The sequence below is a fragment of the Lolium rigidum genome, chromosome 3 (assembly GCF_022539505.1).
Source record: "Lolium rigidum isolate FL_2022 chromosome 3, APGP_CSIRO_Lrig_0.1, whole genome shotgun sequence".
Lineage (NCBI taxonomy): Eukaryota > Viridiplantae > Streptophyta > Magnoliopsida > Poales > Poaceae > Lolium > Lolium rigidum.
This window is the reverse complement of record NC_061510.1, coordinates 25960928-25975504: the sequence shown is the minus strand read 5'-3', so window position 1 is coordinate 25975504 and position 14577 is coordinate 25960928. Positions and strand designations below refer to the sequence as shown.

Sequence of the window (14577 nt, the reverse complement as noted above, 5' to 3'; positions counted from 1 at the left end):
AGGATGGCCTAATAATTAATTTCCTGGTAGCACATGCGGTGCATACAAAATCTGATGACTTGGGAAATCTTTTAATTGGTAAATTATGACCAATAGAATTGCTTATAATTTTTCTCATCATACCTATTCCAGGATGACCAAGGCGATCATGCCAAGTCTTGAATTTATCAAGATTTTGAAAAATTATTTTGTATGCAACAAAAGGTACGGGTTTGATGTATGTAAAGTATAATCCGGATGAAAATGAAGGGAAATTTTCAAGAATTTGTTCCTCATATCCGTCGCTTTTTGTTAAAAGCAAATATTCTTTCTTATCCATCTTAACAGTTTTAAGATGGAAATCATTTGATCGGATATCTTTGAAACTTATAAGGGTACGCGTTGATTCAGGATACAAGAGTGCATTCGAATTACAATAGTAGTACCCATAGGGAGTGTGAATGTGGCTCTTCCCGAACCAATTATTGCTTTGTTACTCCCGGTTATAGTCATAACATCTTCCTTTCTCTTCGTAAGAGTTTGGAAGTATTTTGTTTCCCTTAAAATTGTGTTAGTAGTAGCACTATCCACTAAACATAATTCTTCTTCCATCGGATTTTTCCCGTAAATTTCTAAAAATAGAAAGAGAATATTTTAGAATAAATTTATTTTATTCATATATTCATCAAATTACATACATAGTATTTATATTACATATTCGAAATATAAATACATTACAATATTATGTCTGATTCACATAATACAATATATGCAGTCTCAAATATTTTATTCTACTTATTGTTACACAATATATAACACATCGTAGTATTTGAGTAGCTAAGTGACATCAATTGTTTAGGAGATCAATTGAGGTCTCCAAAAACATCTTGGGTGTAGTCCACAAGCATGTCTTCATCGAGGATGATGTTGTCCTTTGGCTTGAATTCTTCAATAGCACTTTGAGAAGGACTAGATTGAGGGTTGTCTTCAATGGCATTGAAGTGAGCTTCAGCCTTATTTCCATGAACTTGCTTCCCTTTTCCTCCATACTTCATGTATAGATCCACTAGGTGCTTGGGAATACGACATTTGGTTGTACGGTGATTCGCACATCCACACCTTTGACAAACTTGAGAGTTGTCATTTTGATCATTTTTCTTGAAATGACCTTTCCCCTTAAATTGACCATTGGTCTTTTGACCATTGTTTTTCCACTTTCTCTTGAATTTTCGGAAGTTCCTCTTACGGTTTCCGAATTTATTAGTAAAATGAGCATTAGCATGTGCTTCAGGGATCGGCATGGCACCCGTTGGGCGAGCATTGTGATTTTTCATGAGAAGTTCATCATGCTTCTCGGCCTGAAGTAATGTGTATATAAGCTCAGAATACTTCGTGTATTTGTGTTGACGATATTGCTGTTGCAATATCCTCATCGAGGGATGGAAAGTGCATAAGGTTTTCTCTATTAAATCTTCATCTGAAACTTGCTTATTACAAAATCTCAGTTTGGAGTTAACTTTATGCACGGCAGAATTATATGCCGCAACGGACTTAAAATCCTGAAACCTTATGAGAGACCATTCTCTCTCGGCTTCCGGCAACATAACCGCTCTTTGTTGGTCATATCTCTCCTTGAGGGAGTTCCATAAAGCTAGTGGATCCTCCTCCATCAAATATTCATTTTTTAAATCGGGATGGAGGTGGTGCCTTATGAAATGTAATGCCGCATACTTTGCCACTTGGGGTATTTCTGGAGCATTTTCGGGGGGTGTGATAATCACGGGACCAAGGCCACGACCATTTAAATTTATTTTCATATCCATGGCCCATGATAGATAATTACTTCCATCAACTTGTAGTTCTTGGAATTCTTTTTTACTGATGTCACCCATTTTTCATGCATGTATGATCATGCATTTAGTTAATTTTACTTGATAGTAAAATTTATTTTGGTACATAACAAACATGTTCTAGAGGAACCGTTTGAATATTAGGCCATATATGTGTAGATCTTCAAATTTAATCGAGATAGTCACATATTTTGTTTTGGCCTTTTATCTCATATTTTATCGATGAGAAATTTTGCACAGAAAATGAAATTCTCCAAGCGCAAAATAAATTTATTGTACCAAATAACATGATATAATATGCTAGAGGCTAATATATTGATAACATGTCTTTATTACACACTTGTGACTTCTAATAGAAGTAAGCTCTAGCATTGCTGATAACGTGAAGAGATACAGAGATTGGAAGTGAATCATTGCTTTCCATTGATGTGGACTGCGGGTATTTATATTACCTCAACAATCGGGAGTACATGTCGGTTACAATAATTGTGTCTCTTTGGAAAGGACACAACTGTTCGCTTTACACAGCGATTGGGCAAAACTCTAATATGCTAACTGCTATAGGGAATATTCTAAGGAATCTGCTAACTGCTAGATTAGCCTAAATCTAAAGCTAATTTATTCCTAACAAAACCATCGACAACAATTCACAAGTAACCTGTGCCCTGCAACGGCATTCTGAAGCCCCGAATTGGAACGAGCCGAGGAGATGGGATCGGGATGGGCAACCGCGTGCCATCCTCGTTATCGTTAGCCCAACTGTCTTCTCGGCACAGAGCTGATGCGGCATTGCATCATGCAATGGGGCCGTCGTCCCTTTGCTGCGATGGTCCACGACATGTGCCGCCCTCTGCCTTGGACTTGGAGGCGTCCCCTTGGCGTGGTGTGGAAAGTGGCACATAGCCCCACTGCTGCACTTGTGCCCGGTAGTCCCACATATGTGAGAGCGGACGAATAGCGCCCGGGCTTGGGTGGTCCGGATATCTGCAGACATAGTGTGTGGCGATGCGGCTATGGAGCAGCATTAAATGATGCAATGCCAGAACAGGAATTGAAAGAAATACGCCGTATGATACATGAACGGTGGCGCAGGAACAGGGGCCAACGATATTAATGGGGGCAGTTGGGCCGACGATAGTACATGATGTCCGGCCGGCGGTGGAACATGTTCCGCCGGCCGGCGCCGATGCCCGCCACCTTCTTCGGAGATCTGGAGCCGAGGTGACCGATCCCCCCCCCCCCCCACGGTGAAACCACATCCGCCTTGGGGCCTTTTGCAAGCCCTGCTGGCGCAAGTCAGGAGCGGCAGAGATGAAGTGGAAGCAGTCGTTGGCTGTTCTTGACTGCCCGAGGCCGCTGGCGACAGTACCAGTACTGGATCGGGCAATTCGGTGGTGGGGCTCAACTGCACGGCGGGCGCTGGCGAGGAATTGCAGGCGGAGGTATCCGTGGCCGATGCCCGTGCCGGCAATGTGGGCGAGCACGCCGTCGTCTCGGGATGGAAGAGGAGGTACTGGGCCGTCTCCCGTTTTCCTTTTTGCGATTACGCACGCCTGTATGTCACGCTGGCATAGTTTGTTTTTGTTGTTTGACTGGATGATCCGTGTTACTTTACTCGCTCGCGCGCCTAAGTATGCCTTTTGCTTAGTCTGACAGGGAGAAAAAAATTGCGCTCGGTAATTCTCTTAGCAGGGGGCCTCTTTTTCTTGTAATGGTCCCTGTTGCCCATCCAGGTGGTGTATGAAAACAAAGCTACGGTTATGATGCGACCAACCAGATTCTAAATTCTGGTTATGAAATTAGATCTACTTTTTGGTTATGAAATTAGATCTACTTTTTGGTTATGGTTGATAGCATTTCACGAATTTGTAGAATAGTTAGTCAACTTCCGGCCGAAATGGTGATAGTATGCATCCATCTCTTTACTTGGCACCTTTCAAATTAAGTTGAATAAAAGCGTGGTTTGGTGCGAACCTTGCGTAGATCTAGTGCAACAAAAAAGTTCACCTACATGGAGTTTTCAGTTTGTTAGCTGCAGGAATGAGTCTGATTGTTTGCACTTCAAAGTTGACACACGGATATGTAGGATTCTATTGCATATTAGCCTTCATCTGTAGCAGCATTTGATCAACAGAAACTGTTTCGCTGGTTGTTACAAGCCTTGAAAATGCAGTATACTTGTAACAAAAGCGTTCAGTAATTTTTCAGCAAATTTGGATACTGTACAGACTTTAATCATGCAGCGAGTAACCTTATTACACACAGAAACGCTCTATGGCAAACATGATGATGATTGTACTACCCGATTTTTGTTGTAGATTCAGAATAAGAATGGACTTCTAGCTATTACTTTTTTTAGCTGCAAAATCTTCTGTTTGGAAACATTTTTGTTTCTCACCTTCCTATATGTACAATGTTCTATTCAAACTTTGTGCAAGTTATTTCTTGCCATTTGAATCATAGATTAAGTGTTCTTGATGCATGGCACACAGGCATTGTGTGGGGAAGGCACCCCCCCCCCGAAAGACCCCTGAACTCTGCCCGCTTCACAGCACTTGACCGGACCCTGCACGATTTCCCAGCCAGGGCCAATGGTGAGGTACTGAGGTCATTGTGCTAGAGGTGGGAGTTACGTTTGATTCGATTGGCGAGGCTTACGACTTCTACAATTTGTATTCATGGGAACGGGGGTTCGGAGTAAGATATGGCAAAAGGCGGCTCAACATTGACCAAGTGAAGTGCATGCAAGAAATAGTCTGCGGGTGTTCGGTGAGTACCTTTTTGGACATGTGGGGGTGGGGAAGCTTAACTTTTTATACAAACAATCCTCACGTGATTAATCTTTTTATTTGTCTCATGGATTGCAGGGGAAGCCCAGGGCCACAAACTCGCAGTCCGCCAGGTGCCTTTGCCCTGTTCTCATCCGGTTGTTGCGGTCGAAGGATAACAGATGGTACATATGCTAGCATAGAGACATCCACAGCCATGATCTGTCTGCCTCGTTTGGTGGCGGGCGCATTGGTCGCCGCACAAGTATATCGACAGCTACACGAAAGATTTGGTCAAGCAGCTGAGGGAGAATAATGTCAACCTCAGAAAGGTGTACAGTATCATAGGCAGTTTCTTCAGGAAAATGGAAAATGTATCCTTTCACGAAAAGGGCGTTGAAGACTTTGTGTGGCAAGATTAGTAGCGAGCAAGAAGATGACGATGTCCCGGAAAACAATAGAAGTGTTCTCGGAGATGGGGGCTGCGGATCCGGAGTTCACTTACATCGTGCAAGTGGACGACGACAACAGGATCATGAACCTGCTATGGACAACAGAAAAGGGCAGGGACCAGTACCATTATTCCGGTGATGCAATCACATTCGACACCACATACAGAACAAATGTTTATGACATGCCGTTTGGGCTGATTGTGGGGGTGAACAGCCACTTCCAGAGTGTCATCTTCGGCGGGTTCTGCTAAGAGAAGAGAAGGTTGAAAACTTTGAATGGGTTTTCGGAGAATTTGTGAAGATGATGGGTGGGAAAAATCCAGTAACCATCCTGACAGGTATTTTTGCCAATTTTCCATGTGTACGAAATCCGCATTTTTTTTGCTTTGGGTTTTGCTTAGCCGCGGTTGCACATCTGAGTGAAAATGACTTGGCATTCTGCAGATCAGTGCATAGCTATGGATGTAGCCATTGTGAATGTTTTGCCGGACACGAAGCATCACTGGTGCAAGTGCCATGTCCTTAGGAAGGCCAAGGAAAGACTAGGTGCTCTCTATGGGAAGAATAGCCAGTTCAAGTTTGATTTCCACCGGAATGTGAACCAGATGCTGACAAAGGAGGAATTCAAGGGGCTTGGGTGCACATGCTGAGCAGATATGGCTTGGAGAAGAATCCATATCTGTACCAGATATATGAGACCCGAGATAAGTGGGCGAAGCCGTACTTCAGTGGCATCTTCTGTGTGAGGATGACTAGCACTCAGAGAAGCGAAAGTGCGAATCACATGCTCAGGACGTATGTGCCTCCTGGATCGGCCATGTACGTGTTTGTTAAACAATTTAACAAATTGCTGTATGATAGGGACGCAGAAGAGAGTTTCCAGGAGAAGAGGACACGCCTGGTAAAGCCCCGAAAACAATGAGAATAATCGTGACTGTGGTTTTGCATGTTTTGTAATGCTTGCCATGTGTCCCCTCTTTTTTGGATTGACCTGGTTTTTTTCCATTACTGTACCCCGCAGGGTGGGGTGGTTTGCAAGGTTGGTGAGCCTATGGAGAATCATGCCGCAAAGATCTACATGCGAACAATGTTCGAGAAGTTCCAGGATAGTATGTACAAGTCTGGTTCTTACTACGCCGACAAGGTGGTGCCAGGGGAGATGTATGTTACAACACATTTTGATTGTGAGAGCCGGGAGAAGTGGTGCAAGGTGCAGTACAAGGTTTCGGGTAGCGGTGGCTATTACACATGCTAATGCGGCATGTATGAGCACATGGGCATGCTCTGCTGCCATGTCCTTAAGGTACAAAATGGAATCGTGTTTTTTTTCCATTTAATTGTTCTACTTTTTGGCGCGGCTGGCACGATCTGGAAACTTTGGTGGTAATGGCATACCTTTTTGCCCTGGTGCAGGTTCTGGTCCACCTCAGGTTCAAATGGACAGTGGACGCGCGCGACGTGTTGCCCATGCACCTGGTGCACTACCAGAAAGATCAGGGCCTGATGACATCCTTCAGTTTCCAGCATTCCCAGCTATACCTCAATTGCATGGAAGTGGGATGTAAATGTTGATGCATACACCACAACAATGAAGTCCATAAAGGTTATGGTGCCAAAGCTCAAGAAGGTAGCTGTCGAAGGGGATGGTTTAGGTCTCGAGGCGAGGCTCAACGTGAAGAAAGCTCGGGTAGATGGTGCGGCTGCACAAATGGTCGTGCAGTACCTCCACTGGGACAATGGGGTCTCTGATGCAATCAGTCTGGATGCAACCCTGCTCGCTCCATCGAAGAACAGAAGTGGTGGAAGGCCAACAAATAGCCATGACAAGCCGCCGTATGAGTCTACGTCGAAGCGTACTAGATTCTACACGATATGCAGGTTCCCCGGACACAAGAGCACAACATGCCCAGACTGTCCTCCGGGGGTGGCGAAGCCTCGGAAAGAAGCAAAATGCTCGAATTGTGGTCTGCCAGGGCACAGTAAGACAAGCTGTGTCAACAAAAATACAGCGGTTTAGCTTGTTCGTGCATTTGCAGGGATGTGCCCTAGATTGCTGTGAGGAAATTTTGGTTCCGCAATCTGCTGATAGCAGAATGAGAGATTGGAAATGTATTATCTTTTATTTATTGGACAAGGACATGTGTGCGGGCTCGCTGTGGATCGTGCCTGTGCGATGTTTGTTCTTTCCTGCAATTCTATTTTTTAGCATGATTTGTTTTTTCCATCCCCTCCCCTTCCATTGCTGTGTCTGGAGTTCAAAGCTTAATGGACTGTGTACTCCGTCTTCCGTATGCATTCGTTCCAATTCCAGGCTCATGATCTGATTCTGATCAATTGATCTTTCTTTGTAATATGGTAGCGAGAAGCCTGCGCCTGCTGGGGGAAGCGCCATGGGAGCTCGAGCAACCAGATCGAGCCATTGTTTTGTTGTGGATCTGGATGGGGGGTTGAGCTGCTCGGTGTGGCCCTGGATCTGGGTAATATAGCCAAGCGGATGCGGTGGAACATGATGGTCTGCTGCTGCTGCCTACCGCGTCGCACTATTCTCTTCTTGGTTCGCATCAGAGCGTTGCTTACGTTGGAGGTGGTTCGCCGTCCGCGCCGGAATTACTCCATCTGATACAGCCCCTATTATGACGTCAGTTAAAGATGCCAACGGTCTGATGTAGTGTGGATATCCGGATCACTCCAGCTCGGGCGTACTAGTGAGTTTTCGCACATATGTACTCAATGACGAGGTGGACATTCATACACGACCACGATGGAAGAAAAGTGATGTCAAGGATGCCACCGCACATTCTATTCCTTCCCACTTTGGGAGTAACAGCAACATCATCAAAGACAACTTCACACATTAAGGGGAACTAGAGAACATTTGAATTTAAATTATGAAGCATGAGTGTACTTGGATGAACAACATGCTTCTCTAACCTGACCACCTCACGTGACAACAATATTAGACATCACCAAGGCAGAATCACACATGCACTATCTAGTAAAAATCGATCAGTCTTCATCTTGAACAAAACATTACATCCTGTCCAGATTGCTGGGAGATTGCTGATGATGCACTACAAACCGCGCAACAAGAAATGCTGCTTAAGATCAAAATTTCAATATGATCGTTACAGACCACCGGCTACTTCAAAACACCGGCAAGAATAAATAGCTCACTATTGGTCAAAATTACTGCCACAAAGCCACACACACACACATCTATGGAATAAGAGTTTTATCTTCTTTCCATTATTGAGGCAAAAAATGTAAGGTATGCTTTGGACTATGTAAGGTCTTCCGCCCCACAGGACTTATGCAGTGGCCAGCTTCAGCTCTTCTTGGTCCTCCAGATTTAGAACCTGGAGCAGCTTTGGCCAGGATTCTGGGATTCCCCCAGGTAAATCGAACTCCAAAACCTTTCCCTGCTTCTGGTAGAAATCCTCCACAGGCTGACTCTGAAAAAAGTGGGAAGCACAAATGTTAGTTGTGATTACTAACTCCATCATGTAGGAAAGCAAATCTAAGCCCTACTGATGCTGTTCAGCAGCACACGAACAGAATGCAAGAATCATATCCTTCAGAGAAGACGTTTATAACCAGCTAAACGACAAGACAGCAAGGAGCAAAGTGACATACCATTTCATTGTATATCCGTAGCCGATTTCTCACAACCTCGTCAGTATCATCATCTCGCGTTTTAAGCTTGGACATGCAGTTCTTGGGGGGTAACAATGGAGACATGTAGATAGGTGGCAGCCCATTTTCAGCCTTCACATCAATGCAGGCGAGATTGAAGTTCTTACCACATTGGCCACAAATGCGTCTGCCAAGGCACTTCTGTACAATGATATCTTCTCTCAGCTTCAGATTAACCACCATATCAATGTCTGTAACTCCATCAAGAATTTCCTGTGGTACAAAGAAATTATTAACTTCAAGTCGACCACTACGATTACCTTCATGAACTATCGAAAAGTATTTGATTGCAGATTTCACTCGACAAGGCTTGTTAACCAAAAGAAATTACTTATATACAATCGCACAACCAAATGCAGTTTTTTAGAAATAATATAGTATGTCATCAACAAGCAGGCAGGAAACAAAAACAATTGAGATTGATCAAATCTATCACCATGTTCTTTCCCCCAGAAGGAATAAAAGCAGAAATTAGTCATGATATGTGAACAATACTCACCGCTTGATTTACGGTGCGTGGAAAGCCATCAAGAATAAATCCTGATTCACCCTTCTCTTCTCCTTTCTTAAGCCGTTTAGATAAAAGGTTGATGATAATTTCATCAGAAACCAACTTTCCTTGGTTCACAATTTCCTTAAGCTGTAAAATAAAAACCCACCATGTCATTTCCAAAGGGATAGAAAAAAAATTCGGATTGAGAGCAACGCTAATATAGCACGATCATGCACCTATCTAAGGACAAAGCAAAACAAGGCCTTGGGCCAAATAGAGATGTCATAATAGGAAGATGCATCATTGCCATGAATTACATATTGAATTATACATTTATTATGGTCCATCAGACGTTTAGCAAAGAACTCTGGTGAAAGTATCTGTCTGGTCTTCCTTTCTATCCACGCCCAAAAGTATATTAGGAAAAGTTTTAGCTTTAGCTCACAGCACTTTCCCAGTTGGAAGTGACTATTAGAAGGAAAAAAAAGATGGTGAATAGGCTGCTACACTTTCTCAAATGAAATCACATGCTGAAAACATGGTCCTAGGAAATCAAGATATACAATAACAATACCAAATTTGCCAAAAACTTTGGTTATCAATCTAATATTTCACCAAATTATGAAATCATGTCCGCCATGAAAACGAAATGGATAGCAATATCACGCTGAGTTCTTCAAGCAGTCACCTACCAGATCCTGGTAGAGTAGCTAATTTTGCACGAACAGATCTCAACATTTACTGGTCTGGATCTACATCTATCTCGCAAAAAAATGGAGACAACAAGATCATCCGGTCCCTACTTGTCAGCTGAAATAAATTCATCCCCGAATCACAGTTAGAGCAAGGCTAGGCGGGGCGCAACGCCTAATCTCTACTGATCCGTGATCCGGAGAGCTTAGTAAGAAACAAACCGCAAATCCCATCCTGGAATTCCATCTCCACACGAAACCAAATCGAGATCAGCGAACCGTGCAGCGACGCGATCTGGATTCAGCAGAATAGGGCGGGGGGAAGGGTGGGGTCGCGGATGTCGCGAACCTGCGCAGCGAGCGGTCCGGTGGATGCGAGCTCGTCGCGTACGAGGTCGCCGGTGGCGATGTGGGGCACGGCGAGGAGGCGCGAGAGGCGGCTGGCGTAGGTGCCCTTGCCGACGCCGGGGCAGCCGAGGAAGACCCACTGCACGTTCCTGTCCTGCGCCGGCCGCCGCCCCCTGCTCTCCGCCCCCGCGAACCCCGTCATGCGCCTCGTGCCCGTGGCCGCGGCGGCGCCGGCAGATGACGACGAGGCCGCCGCGCGGAGGAGACGCTGTACGGCCGCCATGGGAGGCGCGCGGCGTTGCAGGCGGGGTTTTAGGGTTTGGGCTTGGAGACCGCTTCCCCCACCTCCGGAGTATTTGTACGCGCGGCGGCTTTGCAGATGCGACGATTAAGGGGGAGGTCTGGAGACGACGACGATGGTGGACGAGCAGAGGAGGTGTGGAACGGGTCCACCCGGAAGCTGGCAATCGACACCACCTGTCGGCGGGAGACATTCTGTGCACCGGGTCCGCACCGAGCAGGCGCGCCGAACGGCGGTGGCTCCTTTTTTTCTTCCACCGGTACGATTTCTGCGCTTCCACTTTCCAATCGGGTAAATTTAGCCATGTGGGACCAAGTAGTCAGCGGGAGCTTTCTGTGTGCTTCAAGGCTTGATCGCATCTCGTGCGTTTCCTAAGAGGAATATTCTTCTCGTGGCGGAGCGTAAGCTTGATTGAGATCACGTGGGGCTTGCTTAGATATTTGCTTTCAGCGTGTAGTGTGTCTACTCTTTGGTTTGAGAAACACGGTACAACCGCATTATACGCATACACTTATCTCTATGAACGCATACACGCATATCTCACCTCTATGACCACTTTTAAAAGACTGAGTCGGTGGATTGGATCTTGAAAATAATGAAGTCACCACTGAATGAATATTCTGTCTTTATAAGACACACATATGTCAAACCTGGTGTTTGAACTCTGATAAGCTGGGATACAACCACCCTCCTAACCACCCAATCTGAGGCTGGTTCCTGCGTGTAGTGTCTACTCCTTCCGCTAAATGCATCTTCAGCGTTTCAACACAAATGAACTAAGATGACCATTTTTCATGTTTGATTAAACTACGGACACTAAATTAGCTATATCGTGTTTCTCATCCGTTTGGGTCGGGCAATCTCAACAACCCCGACACAAATGATGAAAATCCACATATTCCATGTTTTATTTTAGGATGGACAATGTTCCATATAAAAATGATGGCAAGAGAAGAAACAAAGGTACATCTAAGAAACTCAAATAAAAAAGGTGAAACTCTTCGTCGGTTGTCGATTAATCGTCGCTCAGGTCGGGTGCCCGTGCCACCATCTGCCCACTATTCTTCCTCGTGGGAGTCGAGGGTGACGATCTTGGCCTCATATATCGACCGAACGAGGCTACTTTGCGGGAGTTCTTGATGAAGTATTTGACGGTGCGACCGAGCCTTGACTAGACACTACTAGGAAAAGGCCTAGCCGTAAGACTGCCATCAGTGGCGCACCATGGCTGCCGTGCGCCACTACTACTTAGCAGTGACGCACCACAAAACGGTGGGCCACTGTTACAAAAGTAGTAGTGGCGCACCTTGATTCACGGTGCGCCATAAGTAAGTGGTGACGAGGAGGCCGGATCCTCCCCCAACCTAGTAGTGGCGCACGTCTCCGGGGTGCGCCACCGCTACATTCCTTACCTATGGCGCACGTTGTAGAGGTGCGCCACTCGCTAGGAGGTGTCCGGAGACCGTTTAGAGATGATAGGCTTAGCAATGGCGCACTGCTGCGTGGTGCGCCACTGCTACATAGGTTACCTATGGCGCATGTCATTAGGTGCGCCATTGCTAGGGGGTGGCCGAGCCCCTTTTTAGAGATGAGAGGCGTAGCGTGGCGCACCACTTAGTAGTGCGCCATTGCTATGTCTTAGCTTAATAGGTAAGTAATGGTGAAGCTTTCTTAGCTTAATACCCTACTCAATCTCAACTTTTTACCTCATCCAACACTCTAGGTCTCGCCGTATCGGTAACTTTGTTGGTTTTATGCTTTGTGTGTGACCGGTTCCGATCGTCTTGCACACACACGTATGTGCGCATGCGCGAAAAGCGTCTCGATCACGTGCATGTGTGTTGTATGCGAAGCCTCCACATGTGTTGTATATGCAAAGCCTCCGATCCACACATGTGTTGCATGTGTTTGTTTGCAAGGATTTGAAATGCAAAGGTCACCGCGAAATATGAGCCATGGGTACTAGCTTCCCAAGTGGACCAATGCTTCTTCATTACCGACCCGCAAAAGCCCGGCCGTGTTGTCGTGAGGAGAGGCAAAAGGAGCATCATCGGAATGGATGGAGCCGCCAACGAGCTAGACTTTGACCGAGTATGGCGATCCGAAGATGGAAGATGACGACGACGATGATGAAGAACCATACACAACAAGAAGAAGCGAGGCCCACCCTACCTAAAGGCCGTCCTTTCAAGAGAAGAAGTCTAGGAGTTCCGGGGCTAAATTATTCAACCACGAGAAAGAAGGGCAAGAAGATTGTGAAAAGATAATTATGTATCATTTTCTTGTATGAATAATGGATGTCATATTGTTAATCTACACATTGTACCGATCAAAATAGACATATAATTTATATTTTTGGATATTTTATAGATTCTATAGTATTTTAAATATTCTACATAATTATAATTATTTATGCCTTTTATTTTGGTGTATTATGCTATTTTGGATGTTTATTATAGTGTTAAATCAATTTAAAAAGAAAAGGAAAAAAATTGGGGCTGCCGGGGTTCGAACACGGCCGGCCGGAGTAAACCGAACGAGAGAGGGGAGCAAGCCAGCTGCGGTACAATTCGGATCTTGTCAGCTGTAGGTGCCGCGAGCCTTTTGACCTAAACCTAAAGAGCGGTGGCGCACGCCCGAGAGGTGCGCTATTGCTAAGCCTCGTAGTGGCGCACCCCTAGAGGTGCGCTATTGCTAAGGGAGTCGGGGACTTAGCCAAATCCCGACCATCTTCTTCTCCCCATCCCCATTCACCATTCCCCAATCCCCGCCGGCGCCCCCTCTCGATCTCGATCTCGCCCCCATTCACCGACGCCTCTCTCCACCGGACCCTCTCCCCCTCGAATCCCCGCCGGCGACCACCTCTCCCACCGCCGGCGCCCCATCCTCTCGCCTCGTCGCTCCCCAGGCTGCACACCGTGGAGCAGGAGTAGGAGAAGCGCACGCCGCCTGCGACCTTGTCCTCGATCTCACCGCCGAGGAGCCGCACGCCCTCGACCTCGGACGCCGCCTTCGACCTCGTCCTCGACCTCACCGCGGAGGATCCTTCGACCGCTGACGCCACACGCCTTCACCGTTGCGCATCCTTCCCAGGTAGCCGCCGTGCTCCTCCCCTCCTCCTCCTCTGCTAGGTTGACTGCTAGGTGCTACTCCTGCTGCTTGGTGCTCCCCCTCGAGCCGGCAATGCTGCTCGCTGCTCGGTGCTCCCCTTGAGCCGGCGATGATGCTTGCTGCTCGGTGCTCCCCTTGAGCCGACACTGCTGCTTGCTGCTTGGTGCTGCTGTCTGCTAGATAGGTTGATGCTTTGCTGTTAGGTGCTTGCTGTCTGTTAGAGCTGCTTGTGATTTTAAGCTACCGACTACAAAATAATTAGTAGTTACTAAATGGCAGAGAAACTAAAATTAGATACAACATACTACTGCTGATTTAAGCGCAAAAGAATTAGTAATGAAGAAGAAGCATGGCACTATGAGCATCGGCACTCCTACTGCTTGTTAATTTACTGTCATGATGATGCTCTAGAAATGTGGTTTCCATACTCTGTAATTGCTCAAGTACTCGTTGTTCATCAAATCAAGGTTAAAATAAGTTAATCATGATGGAAATGTTCTCTTTAAATGACTTGAGCACCGGCATTCATTGATGCAACATAGCTTGGCCTAATCATTTTGTGATTACGTTTCTTGGCAGTTCATGCTAACATGGATAACATAGGGGTTGTCAAGATGCTTAATTGATAGTCTAGTGAAGCAAAAGAAAATTGCTAAGTAACTAGTCCGTGCACCTTATGCAAACCAAATGAGGAATTTTGATTTCACAAAAGGTGGTTCTCTGTAGTTCATTGGAGTTCTTTGTTGCAAATGCGAGTTAGTTAGTGTAATGCACATCTATTTTGCTATGGTGTAAGCTGAACCCGTAAGTAATTTACTATCAATTCATTTGATGATAGGTGCTGCGAGTGCTAAGCTGAAGCAAAATAATATTGTAGAAGAAATTCCGTG

The 14577-nt window shown here is 45.7% G+C and overlaps 2 protein-coding genes across 3 annotated transcripts; one reads left to right on the top strand and one right to left on the bottom strand.

Annotated features, from left to right (window-relative positions):
- The first annotated feature begins 4856 nt into the window (after positions 1-4856).
- On the top strand, positions 4857-6874 carry LOC124701319 (protein FAR-RED IMPAIRED RESPONSE 1-like). 2 transcript variants are annotated; one of them, XM_047233368.1, is made up of 3 exons: positions 4857-5868; positions 6071-6352; positions 6463-6874. In XM_047233368.1, the coding sequence occupies exons 1-3, from the start codon at positions 5693-5695 to the stop codon at positions 6551-6553; spliced, it is 549 nt and encodes a 182-aa protein (XP_047089324.1). In that variant the 5' UTR covers positions 4857-5692; the 3' UTR covers positions 6554-6874. The 2 variants fall into 2 exon arrangements, with proteins under 2 accessions (XP_047089324.1, XP_047089325.1); XM_047233369.1 differs by having other exon boundaries at positions 4857-5950.
- A 1247-nt stretch (positions 6875-8121) lies between these two features.
- LOC124695212 (probable adenylate kinase 1, chloroplastic) lies at positions 8122-10558 on the bottom strand. Its single transcript, XM_047228090.1, has 4 exons — positions 10277-10558; positions 9242-9382; positions 8683-8955; positions 8122-8501 (listed from the first exon to the last, which is right to left on the bottom strand). Exons 1-4 carry the CDS (start codon positions 10556-10558, stop codon positions 8358-8360), a joined length of 840 nt encoding a protein of 279 aa, XP_047084046.1. The 3' UTR covers positions 8122-8357.
- Between the last annotated feature and the right edge of the window lie 4019 nt (positions 10559-14577).

Coding starts and splice junctions, on each gene's coding strand:
- LOC124701319 (XM_047233368.1), top strand. CDS start 5,693: ATGCTGAGCAGATATGGCTTGGAGAAGAATCCATATCTGTACCAGATA. Junction 5,869..6,070: donor GTGCCTCCTGGATCGGCCAT/GTACGTGTTTGT, acceptor TGTACCCCGCAG/GGTGGGGTGGTTTGCAAGGT. Junction 6,353..6,462: donor TCTGCTGCCATGTCCTTAAG/GTACAAAATGGA, acceptor GCCCTGGTGCAG/GTTCTGGTCCACCTCAGGTT.
- LOC124695212 (XM_047228090.1), bottom strand. CDS start 10,558: ATGGCGGCCGTACAGCGTCTCCTCCGCGCGGCGGCCTCGTCGTCATCT. Junction 9,383..10,276: donor CCGGACCGCTCGCTGCGCAG/GTTCGCGACATC, acceptor TTTATTTTACAG/CTTAAGGAAATTGTGAACCA. Junction 8,956..9,241: donor CACGCACCGTAAATCAAGCG/GTGAGTATTGTT, acceptor TTTGTACCACAG/GAAATTCTTGATGGAGTTAC.